The sequence below is a fragment of the Xyrauchen texanus genome, chromosome 12 (genome assembly GCF_025860055.1).
Source record: "Xyrauchen texanus isolate HMW12.3.18 chromosome 12, RBS_HiC_50CHRs, whole genome shotgun sequence".
In the NCBI taxonomy this organism is placed as follows: domain Eukaryota; kingdom Metazoa; phylum Chordata; class Actinopteri; order Cypriniformes; family Catostomidae; genus Xyrauchen; species Xyrauchen texanus.
In genome coordinates this window covers 24286469-24301451 of record NC_068287.1, presented here as the reverse complement: position 1 = coordinate 24301451, position 14983 = coordinate 24286469, and the positions used below count along the sequence as shown (strand labels likewise).

The 14983-nt window shown below is 42.4% G+C and overlaps 1 protein-coding gene across 2 annotated transcripts; it reads left to right on the top strand.

Moving 5' to 3' along the window:
- The first annotated feature begins 8334 nt into the window (after positions 1 to 8334).
- LOC127652749 (cyclin-dependent kinase 5 activator 1-like) lies at positions 8335 to 14140 on the top strand. Of its 2 annotated transcripts, none has more exons than XM_052139103.1 (2): positions 8335 to 8943; positions 9768 to 14140. In XM_052139103.1, the coding sequence occupies exon 2, from the start codon at positions 9806 to 9808 to the stop codon at positions 10670 to 10672; it is 867 nt and encodes a 288-aa protein (XP_051995063.1). In that variant the 5' UTR covers positions 8335 to 8943; positions 9768 to 9805; the 3' UTR covers positions 10673 to 14140. The 2 variants fall into 2 exon arrangements, with proteins under 2 accessions (XP_051995063.1, XP_051995062.1); XM_052139102.1 differs by having other exon boundaries at positions 9712 to 14140.
- Positions 14141 to 14983: the final 843 nt, after the last annotated feature.

The following is a 14983-nucleotide window of genomic DNA, read 5'->3' as shown; positions in this document are numbered from 1 at the left end:
TGGGGTCCAGAATGATTCTACCTACACGTTTCCTCAATCTGGAGACGTACAGGTCATGGAGGGTGGGCAGGGGGGCACCAATAATCCTCTCAGCAGTTCTGACTCCCAGATGTGAGTTTCCACAGTCTCACTAGCTGCTGCCTATCTGTCAGAAAGCTGGTGATCCATCGACAAATTGGGGTGGGCATGGAGAGCTGGGTCAATTTGGTTGAGAGAAGATTTTCAGTGTCTCTGATTGTATTCATGGAGACCAGAACTATGTGATTATTTTTAGCTTATATTTAGCTTATTTTTTTCTGTATAATTCATAACCGCACCTTTAGTATGCACAATACAGTAAGGTGATTGTCTTTTTGAAAACTATGTATGTTTTTTGTGAACATAAGCGAGTTGTACTAAAAGTGGAATGTTTAATTGCAAAGGCCAGCTCATCTGCACAACATATCAGAAACACGAGTGATGTTTGTTGCCAGACACACCACAGCTGTGTAGTGTCAATTAACCATTCAGAAACGTCCTGGTTCATTCTCACAGTTGTGACTTCTGCCAGAGTCTGTCCTTCATCAGTGACCGACTCTGGTTCATACATATATGGCTGAACTCCGGTACATGAGATGAAGAATAAGGGTGGCCAGATGTCCCATTTTTCCCAGGACAGTCCCGTATTTAAGCACTTTTTCTAGTATTCTGAAAAAATGCGCTTTGCCCCTGTAACGGGTAAAGTCTCTGCTTAAGGGAAAGGAGGAGACGGGAACTGGCTGAGCAGTCAACATAAACCTTTATTGGTATAAAGAACCTGAAACATAACTGTGACGCTTTCCACTAAGGAAGACACGGGAACCAGCGTCGGCTTCAAAGTAAGATTCTTTAATTACACACTTTCTGTTCGATACACAATTGTACAACACACGTTCTTTTAGTTGCTACTCTTGACCACGCCCCCGCTGCCACATACCCCCACCGCCCGACTCAGGCCGGGGCGTCATCTGGCCTGCCTACCACTCCCCCCCCATTTCTGGAGAGGAAGTCAGCGGCAGCCATCTGCACCCCCGGTCTGTGAATCCTTCATGCGGTGAAGCCACTGGAGTGGGGCGTGGTCCGAGCAGAGGGTGAAGGCCCGCCCCAGCAGGTAGTAACGGAGTGTGAGGACCGCCCACTTGATGGCCAGGCACTCCTTCTCCACGGTGCTGTACTTGGTCTCCCTCAAGGAGAGCTTCCGGCTGATGTACAGCACCGGGCGCTCCTCCCCCTCCACCACCTGCGAGAGTACGGCCCCCAGCCCTCTGTCTGAAGCGTCCGTCTGCAATACAAAAGGGAGAGAGAAGTCAGGTGCATGCAAAAGCGGCCCCCCACAAAGTGCAGCTTTAATCTGTGTAAACGCCTGTTGGCACTGCTCTGACCATTGGACCGGATCTGGAGCCCCCTTTTTAGTGAGGTCAGTCAGCGGGCTGGTGACATCCGAATAATTAGGTCTTTCTTTCCCCTAGGTGACCGGCCATAGGATTATAGTGAGCCGCCTGGAAAACCATTTCCCGGCGGCTCCGTGGAATCAATAATTGTGTCACTTCCTTCTTTGTTTGAGCGTCCTGCGTCACTCTGTACAACCGATCTTTAATAAGCGAAAAATATGGATATGAAACGGCGACACCTGGCCGGAGTTGTTGACCATCGATTACTCTCACTTGGCCAAAAGCGTGCTTAAGGGTTTCATCCCGCGACTGCTCCAAGGGGAAGTCCCCCTCCGGGAATTCCCTGAGAGGAGGGGCGACAACCTCGCCCCTTCCTCGTCATTCGGAGCAGCCGAGGACGGCCCCGGTCCGCCTCCCCTGCCAAAGCATCGCACATCACACATCTCTTCACTTTCATGCAGGACCCATCCGCATAAACTCCCTCCAATAAATTTCTAAAATTCGGCCAATCAGTTCCCAAAATTAGCGGATGGGTGAGGCGGGAACTAACCGCTACCTCCACACTATGTTTTTCTCCCCGGAATTTGATCGCCAAAGTCACCATGGGATACTTGTGAACATCCCCATGCACACACCTCACCCTCACCTGTTTAGCTGAGCCCAAAGCCCCGGGTTGAACCAAGCGTTGGTGGATGGTGGTCTGGTTACAGCCGGTATCCAACAATGCTTGGTATGTACCTGGATCCTTACCGGAATATGGTACACTCCAGCCCGATCGGGGGCAGCCTGCGGGACATCGGAGACCCGCACCACCGTCCCTATTTCCATCAGCGGACACTGATCCCGGAAGTGGTCCGGGTCTCTGCACCTCCAGCAGACCGGCCCAGGCGCCACGGCTGCACCCGTGCTGGCGGGCGCCCCCACCTGAGGAGGAGAGTGGCTGAAGGACGGGGAAGGGGTAGGCGGGTTCTCCCACGGCCGGGAAGTTGGTCTCATGAATCCTCCGCGCCTGCAGGGGGCAGGAACGGACCCTGGGGAGAGAGCAGAGTGAGAGGGAAGAGGGGAGGGGAGAAAAACAGGGGAAGACACAGGGGAAGGAGAGAGAGAGAGAGAGAGAGGGCTCATCCGCCCTTGGAATCGCCGCCATGTGGTCCTCCGCGAGTCGTACGGCTTCCTCCAGCGACGCCGGGCGGTGGCACTGGACCCACTCCGCCGTTCTCCGGGGAAAGCGCTGGACAAACTGCTCCAGTACCACCTGATCGACGAGCTCCTCGACGTCGCGGTCCCCCGCAAGCAGCCACCTCCGACAGGCATCACGGAGCCGCTGGACGAAAGCAAACGGGCGGTCGGACTTATCCAGTTTCAAGGCCCGGAAGAGCTGGCGACTTTCTTCCGGGCTCCGACCAACCCGTTGCAGGATGGCTCTCCTCAAGTCGGTATAAGCCAGGAGGCTTGTTGCCGGAAATTGTTGTGCCGCGAGCTGTGCTTCCCCGGACAAGAGAGGGACGAGGCGGGCTGCCCACTGGTCGCGCGGCCAACCCCAAATTTCCGCCGTGCACTCAAAGAGGTCCAGGAACGCCTCCGGATCATCTGCCGGCCCCATCTTCTGTAGCGCGGGTGGGGGCAGTGTGGCGTGGGTGTCCGGGGTCGCGGCTGCGTCTGGAGCGGCCTCCTGGCTGAGGTGGCTCCGGATAGCAAGCCGGTCCTCTGCTTGAGCCCGCATTATCTCAAAGAACCGACGATCCTGGTCCTGTCGGAGCTCAAGCAGAGACTGTTGGTGGCTCTGATGGAGAGTAGCGAGGGACTGGAGGACTTCTGCCAGCTGGGGCGACTCTGTTCCATAATTTGCAGAATTAATTTTTTTTTTTCCAGCTAATTCCCGGGTTTCGGCACCAGTGTGACGCTTTCCACTAAGGAAGACACGGGAACCAGCGTCGGCTTCAAGGTAAGATTCTTTAATTACACACTTTCTGTTCGATACACAATTGTACAACACACGTTCTTTTAGTTGCTACTCTGGGTGTAGGCACTCTCTCCTGAGACTCTGTGGCTGCTGCTCTTTTATGCCGCTCTCCTCATGCTTACTGCAATTAGACACAGGTGTTAGACATAATTTAGCTCAGGTGTAAGCACCCTTACCGCTTTTCTCTCCCGGACTGGCGCTTGACCACGCCCCCGCTGCCACAATAACATAAAACACACACACACACACACAGCGCCCACGTGTTTCTCTCTCTCTCGAACTGGCACCTCCGGCTCGTCTTTATCCTCCTCCTGGCTGATTAGGACAATTCAGCGCCAGGAATGCGTCTTCATGGCCCGTCCACGCCCTCCTCGTCACAGTCCCATATTTCCCCTCTCCTAAAATTTCTCTATTATCTAAGCTGCTTTCTCAGATATGTGAGTATTGTAATCAAAGATAGCTAAGGATACGGCTTGTAAAACCAATAAAATCACACACTGTTATTTGAATGGATTAAACTATCCAATCACAATCCCTTATCAATAGATGTTCAGTTAGTGAACTGATTGAAGAGTTAGTTTGAAAGGGCACACAGATGAAACTGCGGCTGGAAAAATGACAAGGAAGCGTGCATGTACATTTAATGAGGTTTTTCAAAAAGAGTTTACATTTCTAAAAAAAAGGAGTCACAGACAGAGCCTAGTAAAGTGAGGTGTGAGATTTGTGGATCTCGCTTTTCCATCGCTCATGAAGGCCGCACTGACACAGCGCAGTACGTTCATCCAAAAAAGCATGTGGATGCTGCTAAAAGTAAGTGTGCCACACCAAGTGTTAGCGATTTTTTTGTGAAGCAAAGTTCTTAATCTGGCAAGGTGGATGCAAGTGAAGGACTTTTTGCTTATCATTCTGTTGTGCATAGCCATAGTTTTCGGTCGGCTGACTACACTGCGAAATTGATCAAGAAATTGTATGATCCGAATATTTCTTCTGCCCGCACCAAATCTGAAGCTGTCGTACTTTCTTTTGTGCAGCTGGATTATCATAAATTAGTGTAGCATTGCAGCACACGTTTCCTCTCTCTTGGTCCAGCTCTTGAAAGTATATTACACATTTTCAATGGTCTGCATGCATACATTCTTTCTCAAGAAGAGACATTTTCAGCGATCCTTGTACTAAACTTTGGATTGGCTTCGCACTCAAGCAAACAGCCACTTTTAACCTTGCACTGGATATAGTAGAGCAAGACCACATATAAGCCACAGAAGTGGCTTTGCACATTCATGACCTGAGAAAAGACTTGCAGGCCAGGTTGGAGGAATCATTCATGTCCTCTGACATTATAATGCAGTTGGATGCCCTGGTTGAAACTGGTGACATGCGAGCAGATGATTTCTATTGTGCAGTGAGAAACTTTTATTTAGCATAGGTGGATTACTTCCAACATTGGAGCCGCTCATTGGAGAACATAGAAAAATTTGAGTGGGCCCAACTGAGAGACATCCCAGAGTGGAAAGACATTCAGAGCAGCCTTGAACACTTCTACTCCAGAATCCCCGCTCTCAGTTTGATTGAAGAAGCCACACTCTTTGATGAGTGGGCTTGCGTGAAAAACATTGTTACTTGTCGCATCACTGAGCGGAACATGAACAAGACAGCCATGTCTTGGTTGTGGAGTTTGTTTTATGCCTGCCTGGGAGATCTGCATCTGTGGAGCATTTGTTCTCATAAATCAACGCAGCATGGACACCAGATAAATCTAGACTCAGTGTAACAGGCATTATGTATTAATTTTGGACTGGACTGCTCTGCATTTTAAGACAAACTATTGAAAAACCAGTGCACACTGAGAAAAATTGCAGATGTGGATGCACCCTCTACTTCGCATTGATCTGGGCCTAGGTAAGGATACGTCAATTTCATTTTTGGTGGGAGGGGGCTGTCCCGTTTTCCACAAGCAGGAATCTGGTCACACTATGAAGACTCTGGTCATATCAGAAACCCTATAAAAGCAGTTTATTTTTCATGGAGTGGGTGGCCCCATCATGGGCACTACCATGTTGACAACACATGACACTGTGTCATGCAATGGTCATCAATGGTACCAGTGATGGTATGGTGTTAAACAGAAGTGTGATCCACCAGACAGTAGAAACAGAATTAATAAAAGTGGAAAGATAAAATGTCCAAACAAGAGGTCCCTGCTGGTGTGATGAAATAAACAGCTACGACCTGCAGCTCTCACGGTGTGGATCACAGAGAAGCAGTGCAACATCAAAAGCCAAGCGCAAGCACAAAGTGGTGTTCAGCTGGCCAAGAGCTCATGGCTGACCAGTCACAGTCCGGCACACAACAACACGTGAAAATTCATTTGGAGTGGATAGAAGAATGTCCATTGTAGGGATGTGCGTAATATGAGGGACAAAACACAGACTAAACGCAACAAAACAGAAGATAAACAAACACATTTGGTGTGAAGCAACAGGACTCCAGGACGAATGGAGTCAGTATAGAGTCCAAAACTGAGAGTCTAAAGTACTTCTGGGACAGATGGGATGAGTAAGAGCGAGCTAAATCCTTTCTAAAATGTTACTTAATGCACCTTTAAAGTCAGCCTAATGTTTACCACAGACCTAATTTCACTAAAAAATCCAAAACTGGCAATATAAAAACCCAAAGGAAAATCCAGAGGGAACCCATAGCTCAAAAATGCTAATTTTCTTCTGGGTTTTTGGACTACAGCCTGAAATGCTCTATAATAATGTTCTGAAGAAGGTTTGGTCGGAAATAATCATTTAGAATTGGCTCTTTGGTGTTTTATGTAAACTGTTCTGCAATCATTTTGGAGAGATTTCTTGCATCATGCCATTATCTATCACTGGGTTGCCCCTTAATAATAATCTACAAGGCTAACATTCTTCTTTAAATGTGGAAAAACTTAATTGTATTATGTCCGCATTTAAATCTGACGTAATATTTTCGGTGTTAAAATACTTTCTCTTATCCAAGCTTAATCTTCAGAGACAACTAAAAGTAAGCAGTTCTTGATAACCATAAGCACTGTGTCTCTGTGGCCCTATTTGTTTAGAGAGACCCCTCCAGCCAGACACAACAACATTGACTCAACCAATTGCATGAGGTGTTGGCAGGACTATCTTTTTGTTTGACCAACAGCAGATGGGGGAGCATATTCAGAAAGCTAAAATCAAAACAAAGAGTATTTTTGCCATTCCATTTGGTGGCGCTATTGGTGCAGAAATTACATCAGCTTTAAAACATTTAGTAGCCTCAATGTTAAAAATCCAACAAAAATGTTGTCAGATAAACTCAATTTTAAATCTAATATAAGAAAAGTGGAGATTACTTCAAACAATCAATACAGTCAACTTTTATGATATTTAAGTCAGAGCAACTTACATTTTTAAAAAGTGAGCACAAACAATGTCAAGTTTGATGGGGAAGCTGTAGAACTTACAGGCTTTTGAGCATGTTCAGTTTGATCACTGATCCTCAGTCTTAATGAGGCCATTTGTGGCATAACTGCATAGGAATGTTCCTTTAGTGGAATTTCTGCTTTGAACCTCTGTGAAAAGGCAACTTCAATTTTACTGTTATAAGCCTATAAAATCAGGCATGGAAATTCAGGAAATGTTAGGGAATTTAAAAACTGTGTTTTCAAATCAAATCTTTAAGGATGATATCTAGTAGTCATAAACATCTGTTAAAATCATGGAAAGGTCTTGAAAATTAATGGGTCAAAATCTGTGGGAACCTTGTAAGGCTCAGCACTATGAGCTTTTGATTTGTTGCATCTACAGTACTGAGCATGTCCACTGTGTCTTGTTAAAGTCCCAATCAAGGTGTTTAGTCCTTGCTTTGATTAATTTATTTTGTTATAAAATTAACTTAACTTATAAAACTGTGAAGTTCTTGTTACCTACACCACATTTTAAGTTGTAACAACTATTTGTTGTGTTGTTGGTGCTGACACATGATCTTATCAATGGCGGAGCTAGGGGGTGGCCACCACACCCCACTCGCAATTGCTATTTTAGACTTTCTTTTTTTTTTTTTTTTGGCACAATTTAGTTCTTTAGAGGTGAAATCATCTATCCATCCATCCATCCATCCACAGTATCTATCTATCTATCTATCTATCTATCTATCTATCTATCTATCTATCTATCTATCTATCTATCTATCTGTCTGTCTGTCTGTCTGTCTGTCTGTCTGTCTGTCTGTCTGTCTGTCTGTCTGTCTGTCTGTCTGACTGTCTATCTTTACAAAATGGAACTCAAAACACAATTATAAATCCAATTTCTGATGAATGGCAATTATTTCATTCCCAAACAATTCCCATACTGGGGAACTTCTGTAAATCTAGATCACTGTATCTATATGTCTGTCTTTTTAACCTTAGCCTACATCTTCATTTGGTCTGAGGTACTTTTTCATCAATGACTTGATTATGGAGTAAGCTTAAATGTATTACTGTAACATAACAAGGGTGCAAATGACTAATTAGGCCAGTCAAGCCTCTGTTTAAGGAAATCTATTGTTAAAGTCAGATGTCGAAAGTCTAGGATGATTGGATAAACATTATAGATTGTGTCAGTGTGTGTGGGTTTGAGTGAGAAATCAGAGGGGGGTGGGGTCGCCCATTCATGTTAATGCGCCACTGAGGTCTACAAAGCCTCGGCGACTGTACTGCTGTATCAGGATTTAAATTAATCTTTCTTGATTGTTGTGTTGAACTTTCTACTCTCTGGTTCTTGATTAAAGACTCTAATCTGCCAGCTGCTTGCATGCAATGTAAAGACGGGGTGTTTAAAAGTAATGTCTACCTTTTATGTCCAAACAGGAAGCGCAATAGCAGATGTTGGTGCGAGGAGGAGTATTTCAGAGCTAAAAGGACTGACGGCACCATGGACAGATAACTAGAGGGTGCTCAACAACTGTCAAGATCCCACCCAGCTACCCTCGTCGATAGCTGAGATTCAGTATCAGTGTAGCAATGACCGAGCGCCAATTTCTCTTTCATTTCTGCAATTCTTCTCCTGACTTTGCTTAAGGAATAGTTTTCTATTTCTGGAATTGTGACAGGGACGTTTATTTGTGGCTTAACGTTCGATATTATGAATTTACAGTTATATTTTAGCTGAAAGCGCCGTAGTCACCCGCCTGCGCATTTCAACAAGGGAATCACAGACGGACAGATGTGAAACAGTCCCAACGTTTGTTGCATAAAGGTAAAGCTCGAGGAGAAAAAAGATTTGTCATGTATAAAGGAGACTGTGTGGTTTATATGGGGACACTTGGTTTGCATCTGGAAAATAACCTTAGAAATAGAGAATCCTGAACACTCATTGACTGCATAGTTGCTATTACGTCGAAGCATTATTACATAGCTGACGTTCCATTTTCAGCACCTTGGACAACGACGAACCCGTTGGTTTCACAGTGCGACACGCCGAGAAAAAAGATAGATAAATCAAGTGTTTATCGACGGATATTTCTGTATTTATCAATACTCCATATCTACGTTTATAGCAGCGCGGAAGACTGCATTGATTGGTAAGTACAATAACACCTTATGTGTATAGTCATATACTTGTTTTTATTCAAATGATCACCATTTCAAAAACAAACTCGCTTTTACCTGGTTCTCAAAATGTGAGAAACCTAATTGTATTATATGTCCGCATTTTAAACAATTAGAGGTTTGCTTTTATGGGGAAATAGAGGCAATAGCTTAATTTATGGTAGCTCATTTTGTCTGAATGGTATTTATGTTCTCCTTTGTGGAGAACTCGTGTTGACTCACTACATATTTTAGCTCAATAAACTGTGAGTTAATAAACGTCACGAAGCTTTAATTTTGTAATAAAAATGTACCATATCCTTTCGTACTAAGGGAGATTTTTCGTTTAAATCAGTACCAAAATCCAAAGAACCTGTTTACACTCGCGACCTCCATTTTGAAGCTAAGATGGACGCTTTCGCACATTCTGCTTTCCTGCGGTATCGCGTGCCAGCGGTTCAGCTCACTTACACCAACATCTTTCTACATATGTCTCAGAATAATTTGCTTTGTATATACCTTTCATGGGCTAAGTTTAGGGTTCTTACGCACAAGTTAAATTGGGATGGTCACAAAAAAATATATGGTTTGACTTGCAGATTCTGATAGCCTACCAGAAAACGTGTGTGTATATAGCCGTGTATGCTCAGTTAAAATGGTGATGGTGGTTTTATCAACCTCATTACTAATTTCGACCTTATGGTTGGGGAACAGTAATTCTTTTTCACATATTAATTGCATTTGTTTATTTTTATGGGCAGATTCCATATCTACAGATCCTATAATAACCAGGGCAACATGGGAACTGTACTTTCAGTCTCCCCAAGCTACCGTAAGGCTGGCCTCTTTGATGAAATGCCACCCCCTCTGGCACATTACACAGCTGTGCAGAACAGCAAAAATGCCAAGGACAAGAGCCTGAAACGCCAGTCCCTCATCAATGTCCTGCCATGGAAGCGCATTGTGGCTGCTTCGGCCAAGAGAAAAGGCTCGAAAAAACTTGCATCTGGTGACAGTCAAGATGAAGAGACTGTGGGCACCCTCAACAGCCAAAACTTGAAGAAGTCCCAGTCCTGTGCTAATCTTTCTGGCTTCACCCAGGAACCAGCAGTGAGCGCCATTCCCACATCTAAGACGACTGTCAATGTGGCCTCCACTACAAAGAGGACCTCAATCACTGGATCCATGGGCCAAGCCACCAATGCGGGCACACCCAAAAGAGTGATTGTGCAGGCTTCAACCAGCGAGCTCCTGAGGAGCCTTGGTGAGTTCCTGTGCCGACGCTGCTACCGACTGAAACGCCTCTCTCCTGCTGACCCGGTTCTTTGGCTCCGCAGTGTGGACCGGTCACTTCTGCTGCAGGGCTGGCAGGACCAGGGCTTTATTACTCCAGCTAATGTCGTCTTCCTCTACATGCTCTGCCGTGAGGTCATTTCTGCTGAGGTGTCCAGCGAGCGTGAGTTGCAGGCTGAGTTGCTCACTTGCCTCTACTTGTCCTATTCCTACATGGGAAATGAGATTTCCTACCCACTCAAGCCCTTCCTGGTGGAAACAGACAAGGATGCCTTCTGGAATCGCAGCCTGGCAATCATCAACCGCATGAGTAGCAAAATGCTTCAGCTCAACTCTGATCCACACTACTTCACCCAAGTTTTTTCTGACCTTAAAAATGAGTGTCAAAAGGAGGAGGAGAGCCGGCTGCTCATTGGCTTGGATCGATAAGTGTGCCATGGAAGTGGGGGGTGGGTTGTGAATAAACAGATTATTTTTTTCTTTTTTAAAAAGTTCTTTAGTGTCATCATTAGTATTAAAAAAAACTTTACTAAATTGAAGCTTTGCAGCATAGTTTTCAGGCTTATTTGTAGCAATGAATGGGATTGGATCAGCTTTGCAAAACCCTAATGGTCTGACCAAGATGCAGGACACCAGTGTCTTAATCACTATGTCAATAGACAAGGAATGCCCAGACTAACTGTGCAGCATGTTGACCTTTCCTCGAGTGATTCCATCCATACACAAACATGAGCAGCAGTCTTATTATTGCTTCTTGACTGTCAATAAAGACTGTAATCCATTCATTAAAGAGCCCAGGCTTGTGCTGTATTCTTACAGTAGGGAAATGCTTGCCATGATGCACACAACAGACTAAGCAGTTTGAAAATGGGACAGTAGAGCCAAGTTAGCAACAGTCTCAAAATGTAACAAAACCAAAGACTCAGCTTAACCTCAGCACTAGTTTGATCTTCTGGGGACTGCAATTTCTACATTCAGTTAAATCTAACACAGCGAATATTACTGAATATTTGATCAAGTGAAATGTGAGGACCATGAACTGCTACTTTTGCTGGTTAAGCGATTCTGTCGTTTACATGGCATCACATTTTCGACATGTTATGTTTATTAGGCATATCCTAGTGGCCTTTAAGATGGTCAGGGTCTTAAACTGCTGCAGATTGTATGAGATGGTATCTCCGACCGTTGTGAGTGACTACATCAGTTGTTAATGACTTCATTCTACATGACAGTGGCAAGTGAAGAGGAGGACATATATAATGCTTCTTGTAATGGAGTTAAAATGATTGACTGCACCACTTCCATCAGAATCTTTCACCTCAAGAAGGAGAATTCATCTGTCATGTTTTCCATGTTACTCTACCTATTGTCGTCATAAAAAGAACAGAAGATCTCTAATGGGCACAAATCAATGGAAAGGTAGATATTTTATGTAATTTCAACAGCAAGTACTGTATGTTCATATATGGGTGTTAATGCATGCTTCTTCGACCAACCACACACTCTTTAAAGAGCTTTTTTGTCATTATGATTTGAAAGTCACAATTATTTTAATGAAGTTCTTTTGGAAAGTGTTCCAAACTAATGTGCCATAAAGTCATGTAAAGTTGGTCAGGAAATGAACCCAATGTACACAAAGCTTTTGTAGCCTTCTCGTTACAAAAATATATTTTTGAAGGAGTAAAAGGGAAGGGACGTAATGGAAAAACGTACAGAAGACAATGTCACAAGTATTTTATAAAAAAAGAAAGAAAGAAAAAGTAATTACTTTGTTTCCTTTATCTTCATAGTTATACAAACATGAAATACAAAGCCCTATTCTGAGTTTATTCAAGCTTTAGAGTACATACAGTATCCAAGAAAATGTATTCTAAAAGGCAGGGTAATGTGCAAAGCACAATTAAAGGGCTAGTTCACCCAAAAATAAAATTGTTCTCATCATTTCCTCACCCTCATGTCATCCCAATTGTGTATGACATCCCAATCTGCTGTACACAAAGAAAGATTTTTAAAAGAATATCTCAGCTCTTTAGTTCAATACAATGCAAGTGAATAGTGATTCAAATTTTGAAGGTCCAAAAAGCACATAAAGGCAGCATAAAAGTAATCCATATGAATCTGTTTTTTTAATCCATGTCTTCAGAAGTGATATAATAGGTGTGGGTGAGAATATTTAAGTCCTTTTTTACTATAAATTCTCCTCCCTGACCAGTAGGTGGCGATATGCTCGAAGAATGTGAATCGCCAAAAACAAAAGTAGAAAAATGTGAAAGTGGAGATTGATAGTAAAAAAGGACTTAAATATTGATTTAACCACTGGAGTCTTATATATTACTTTTATGCTACCTTTATGTCCTTTTGGTACAATTGTGGTACCCATTAACTTGCATTGTCAGGACCTACAGATTTGAGAAATTCTTCTAAAAATCTTAGTTTGTGTTCAGCTGAAGAAAGTCATATACATCTGGGATGGCATGAGGGTGAGTAAATTATGAGATAATTACAATTTTTGGGTAAACTATCCCTTTAAGCATTGTTATCAAGTACAACAAGTGTTCTGCAATAGTTTTAAGTCAATCAATTTTCAATCAATTGTAAAAGAATGCATTTCGAAAATGTAGATGTGATCAAATCAGTAATCATCTTGTGAATGAGGTGCTCTTGTTGTTCCTATGAACGACAGATATTTTTCATCAGCAGTTTATCAATATACTGTGTTTACTCACTATTCAGCTTAAGTATGTGACTCGAGGACAAAATCAGTTTTCATTTACTACCTTTGTTAAAGATGATCAACAGTGATGAAGGAGGGAGACTTTCTTTACTCCAAAAGAGCAATGTTAAAATGAAGCAGTTCACGGGTATAATATTAAAATTACTTGCAAAGAGGAGCTTGAATAGATTTCTGAGGACCTTGTTAAGCCTCTATAAAAAGTGCAGCAGTTTTTTTTTTTATGAAAATTACATGACATACTGGCATATGTTATTTACCACCTAAAGTATGTGTCAGGATGTAATTACATAATGATTAGTTTCCTGTAGCACACAAAAAAAATGATCAAATCAACTCAGATGGCAAGTCATTGGTGACCTGATTGCACTATGTTTATCAATATGTAAAAAAAACAAACAAAAAAAAAAATGAAAAGGTTTATGCACATGTGAAGTTTAGATCATGACAGACAAACGCTAATGGTTGACAGACTTTGAAGCCAACCTTTATTTGTCTTTTTTCTGTTAAATAAAGGGTTGTTGCTGCTCTTTGGGATCACCGGCACATTACTATTTACATGTTTCTGATCATTCACTGACAACATGATCCATGTACATTTTTCCACCATATTTTGTGTCTGGCCTCATTCTCGTAAAACACTGATGGTGCTATATTGATGCAGAGATCTTGTTCAACCCATAAGCAAGACTTCTATCATTGGTTAGCTGAATGTAATGAAGTCTTGTACTTAGGGCAAAAAGACAACATGCAGTGAAGTACTGATAAAAAAGTGGCTCCAAGGTAGAATGGGACACTGAATATGGTAATGATAACTGACAGTAATGGGGGGTGCCTCCATACAATCATGTCTCGGAGGCAACTATGATCTTGTCATAGGTAATTAAAGAAACAAAATTGTGTTATTATGTTTCATCCAATTTTTGTGGTCGATGTTACATTCTTCAAAGAAAAAAAACTGTACAGCAACAAGAGATTGGAATTAGATTTTCTCTCTTCCTTATTTTTCACATTGTGTGAACTTTGTTAAACAAAATAAAGCAAAAAATGAGATGTAACTATAATGTATTTAAAACAGCAATCTGTTTCAGTATATGGGTGTGTATGAATGTGAGTTTGTGCAATGACTTTTGGTCAATTCTTCTACTTTATATAAAAATGTGCATTTGCAAGCAAATCCCATTTTTTGTCTTTTTTTCTGTTTTGTCTACAAATGATTTGTTGTCTGAAATGTATATTTTAAAAAGATTTCAAGTGATGGTGAAAGAGAGGAAATCAAAGCTAGCCTTCTACTTTGGTTTCTGCTTAGGTAGCACACTTGTGGACATACATTACCTGACTGGGCAGAGGGGTGATGTCATACTAGTGCATACTGTAGATTCTCAACCTTATTTAGCTTGGGAGTGTGAGTACTGTAAGACATAAGCACGTGCACCTCATTGACTAGCAATGAAGAGCAACTGCAGTATTACGTAACTCCATTCCACACAACTGCCGTTCACAGCAGCTCTCAACATGGCCACACATCACAGTGCAGCATAGTACTGTCTGCTTTAGAACAAGAGAGGTAAAGGTACACATTTTCACCACAAAAACATAATAAAGTGTGGGCTAGTGCACATGTATTTGCGTGTGTATATCTATAATGTTTCAAATGTTTGATTTCCAAAGGGGAGGATCTGTCCATGAAGTTGTTTTCTAAGTATTCTAGTGAAAATGGATGATGATAACCTATTCACATGTTCAGCAAAATAGCGTTTATCTAAAGTAACCTTAAGCATAAGCTTTTACAGAAACAGATTGAAAAACATATACAAATTTGTTTATTCTTGACAATTAATTTGCGATACCTGTTTATTTATTATTATAATTAATTAATATTTATTCTTCAGAATCTTCTTCTGACCTGCTCCTTATTATAACTTTCATAAATAAAGTCATCAAGGTTAATACATTCAAATAATTTTTTTTCTTCTGGTACATGCTTTTGGAACATAAATAACATAATT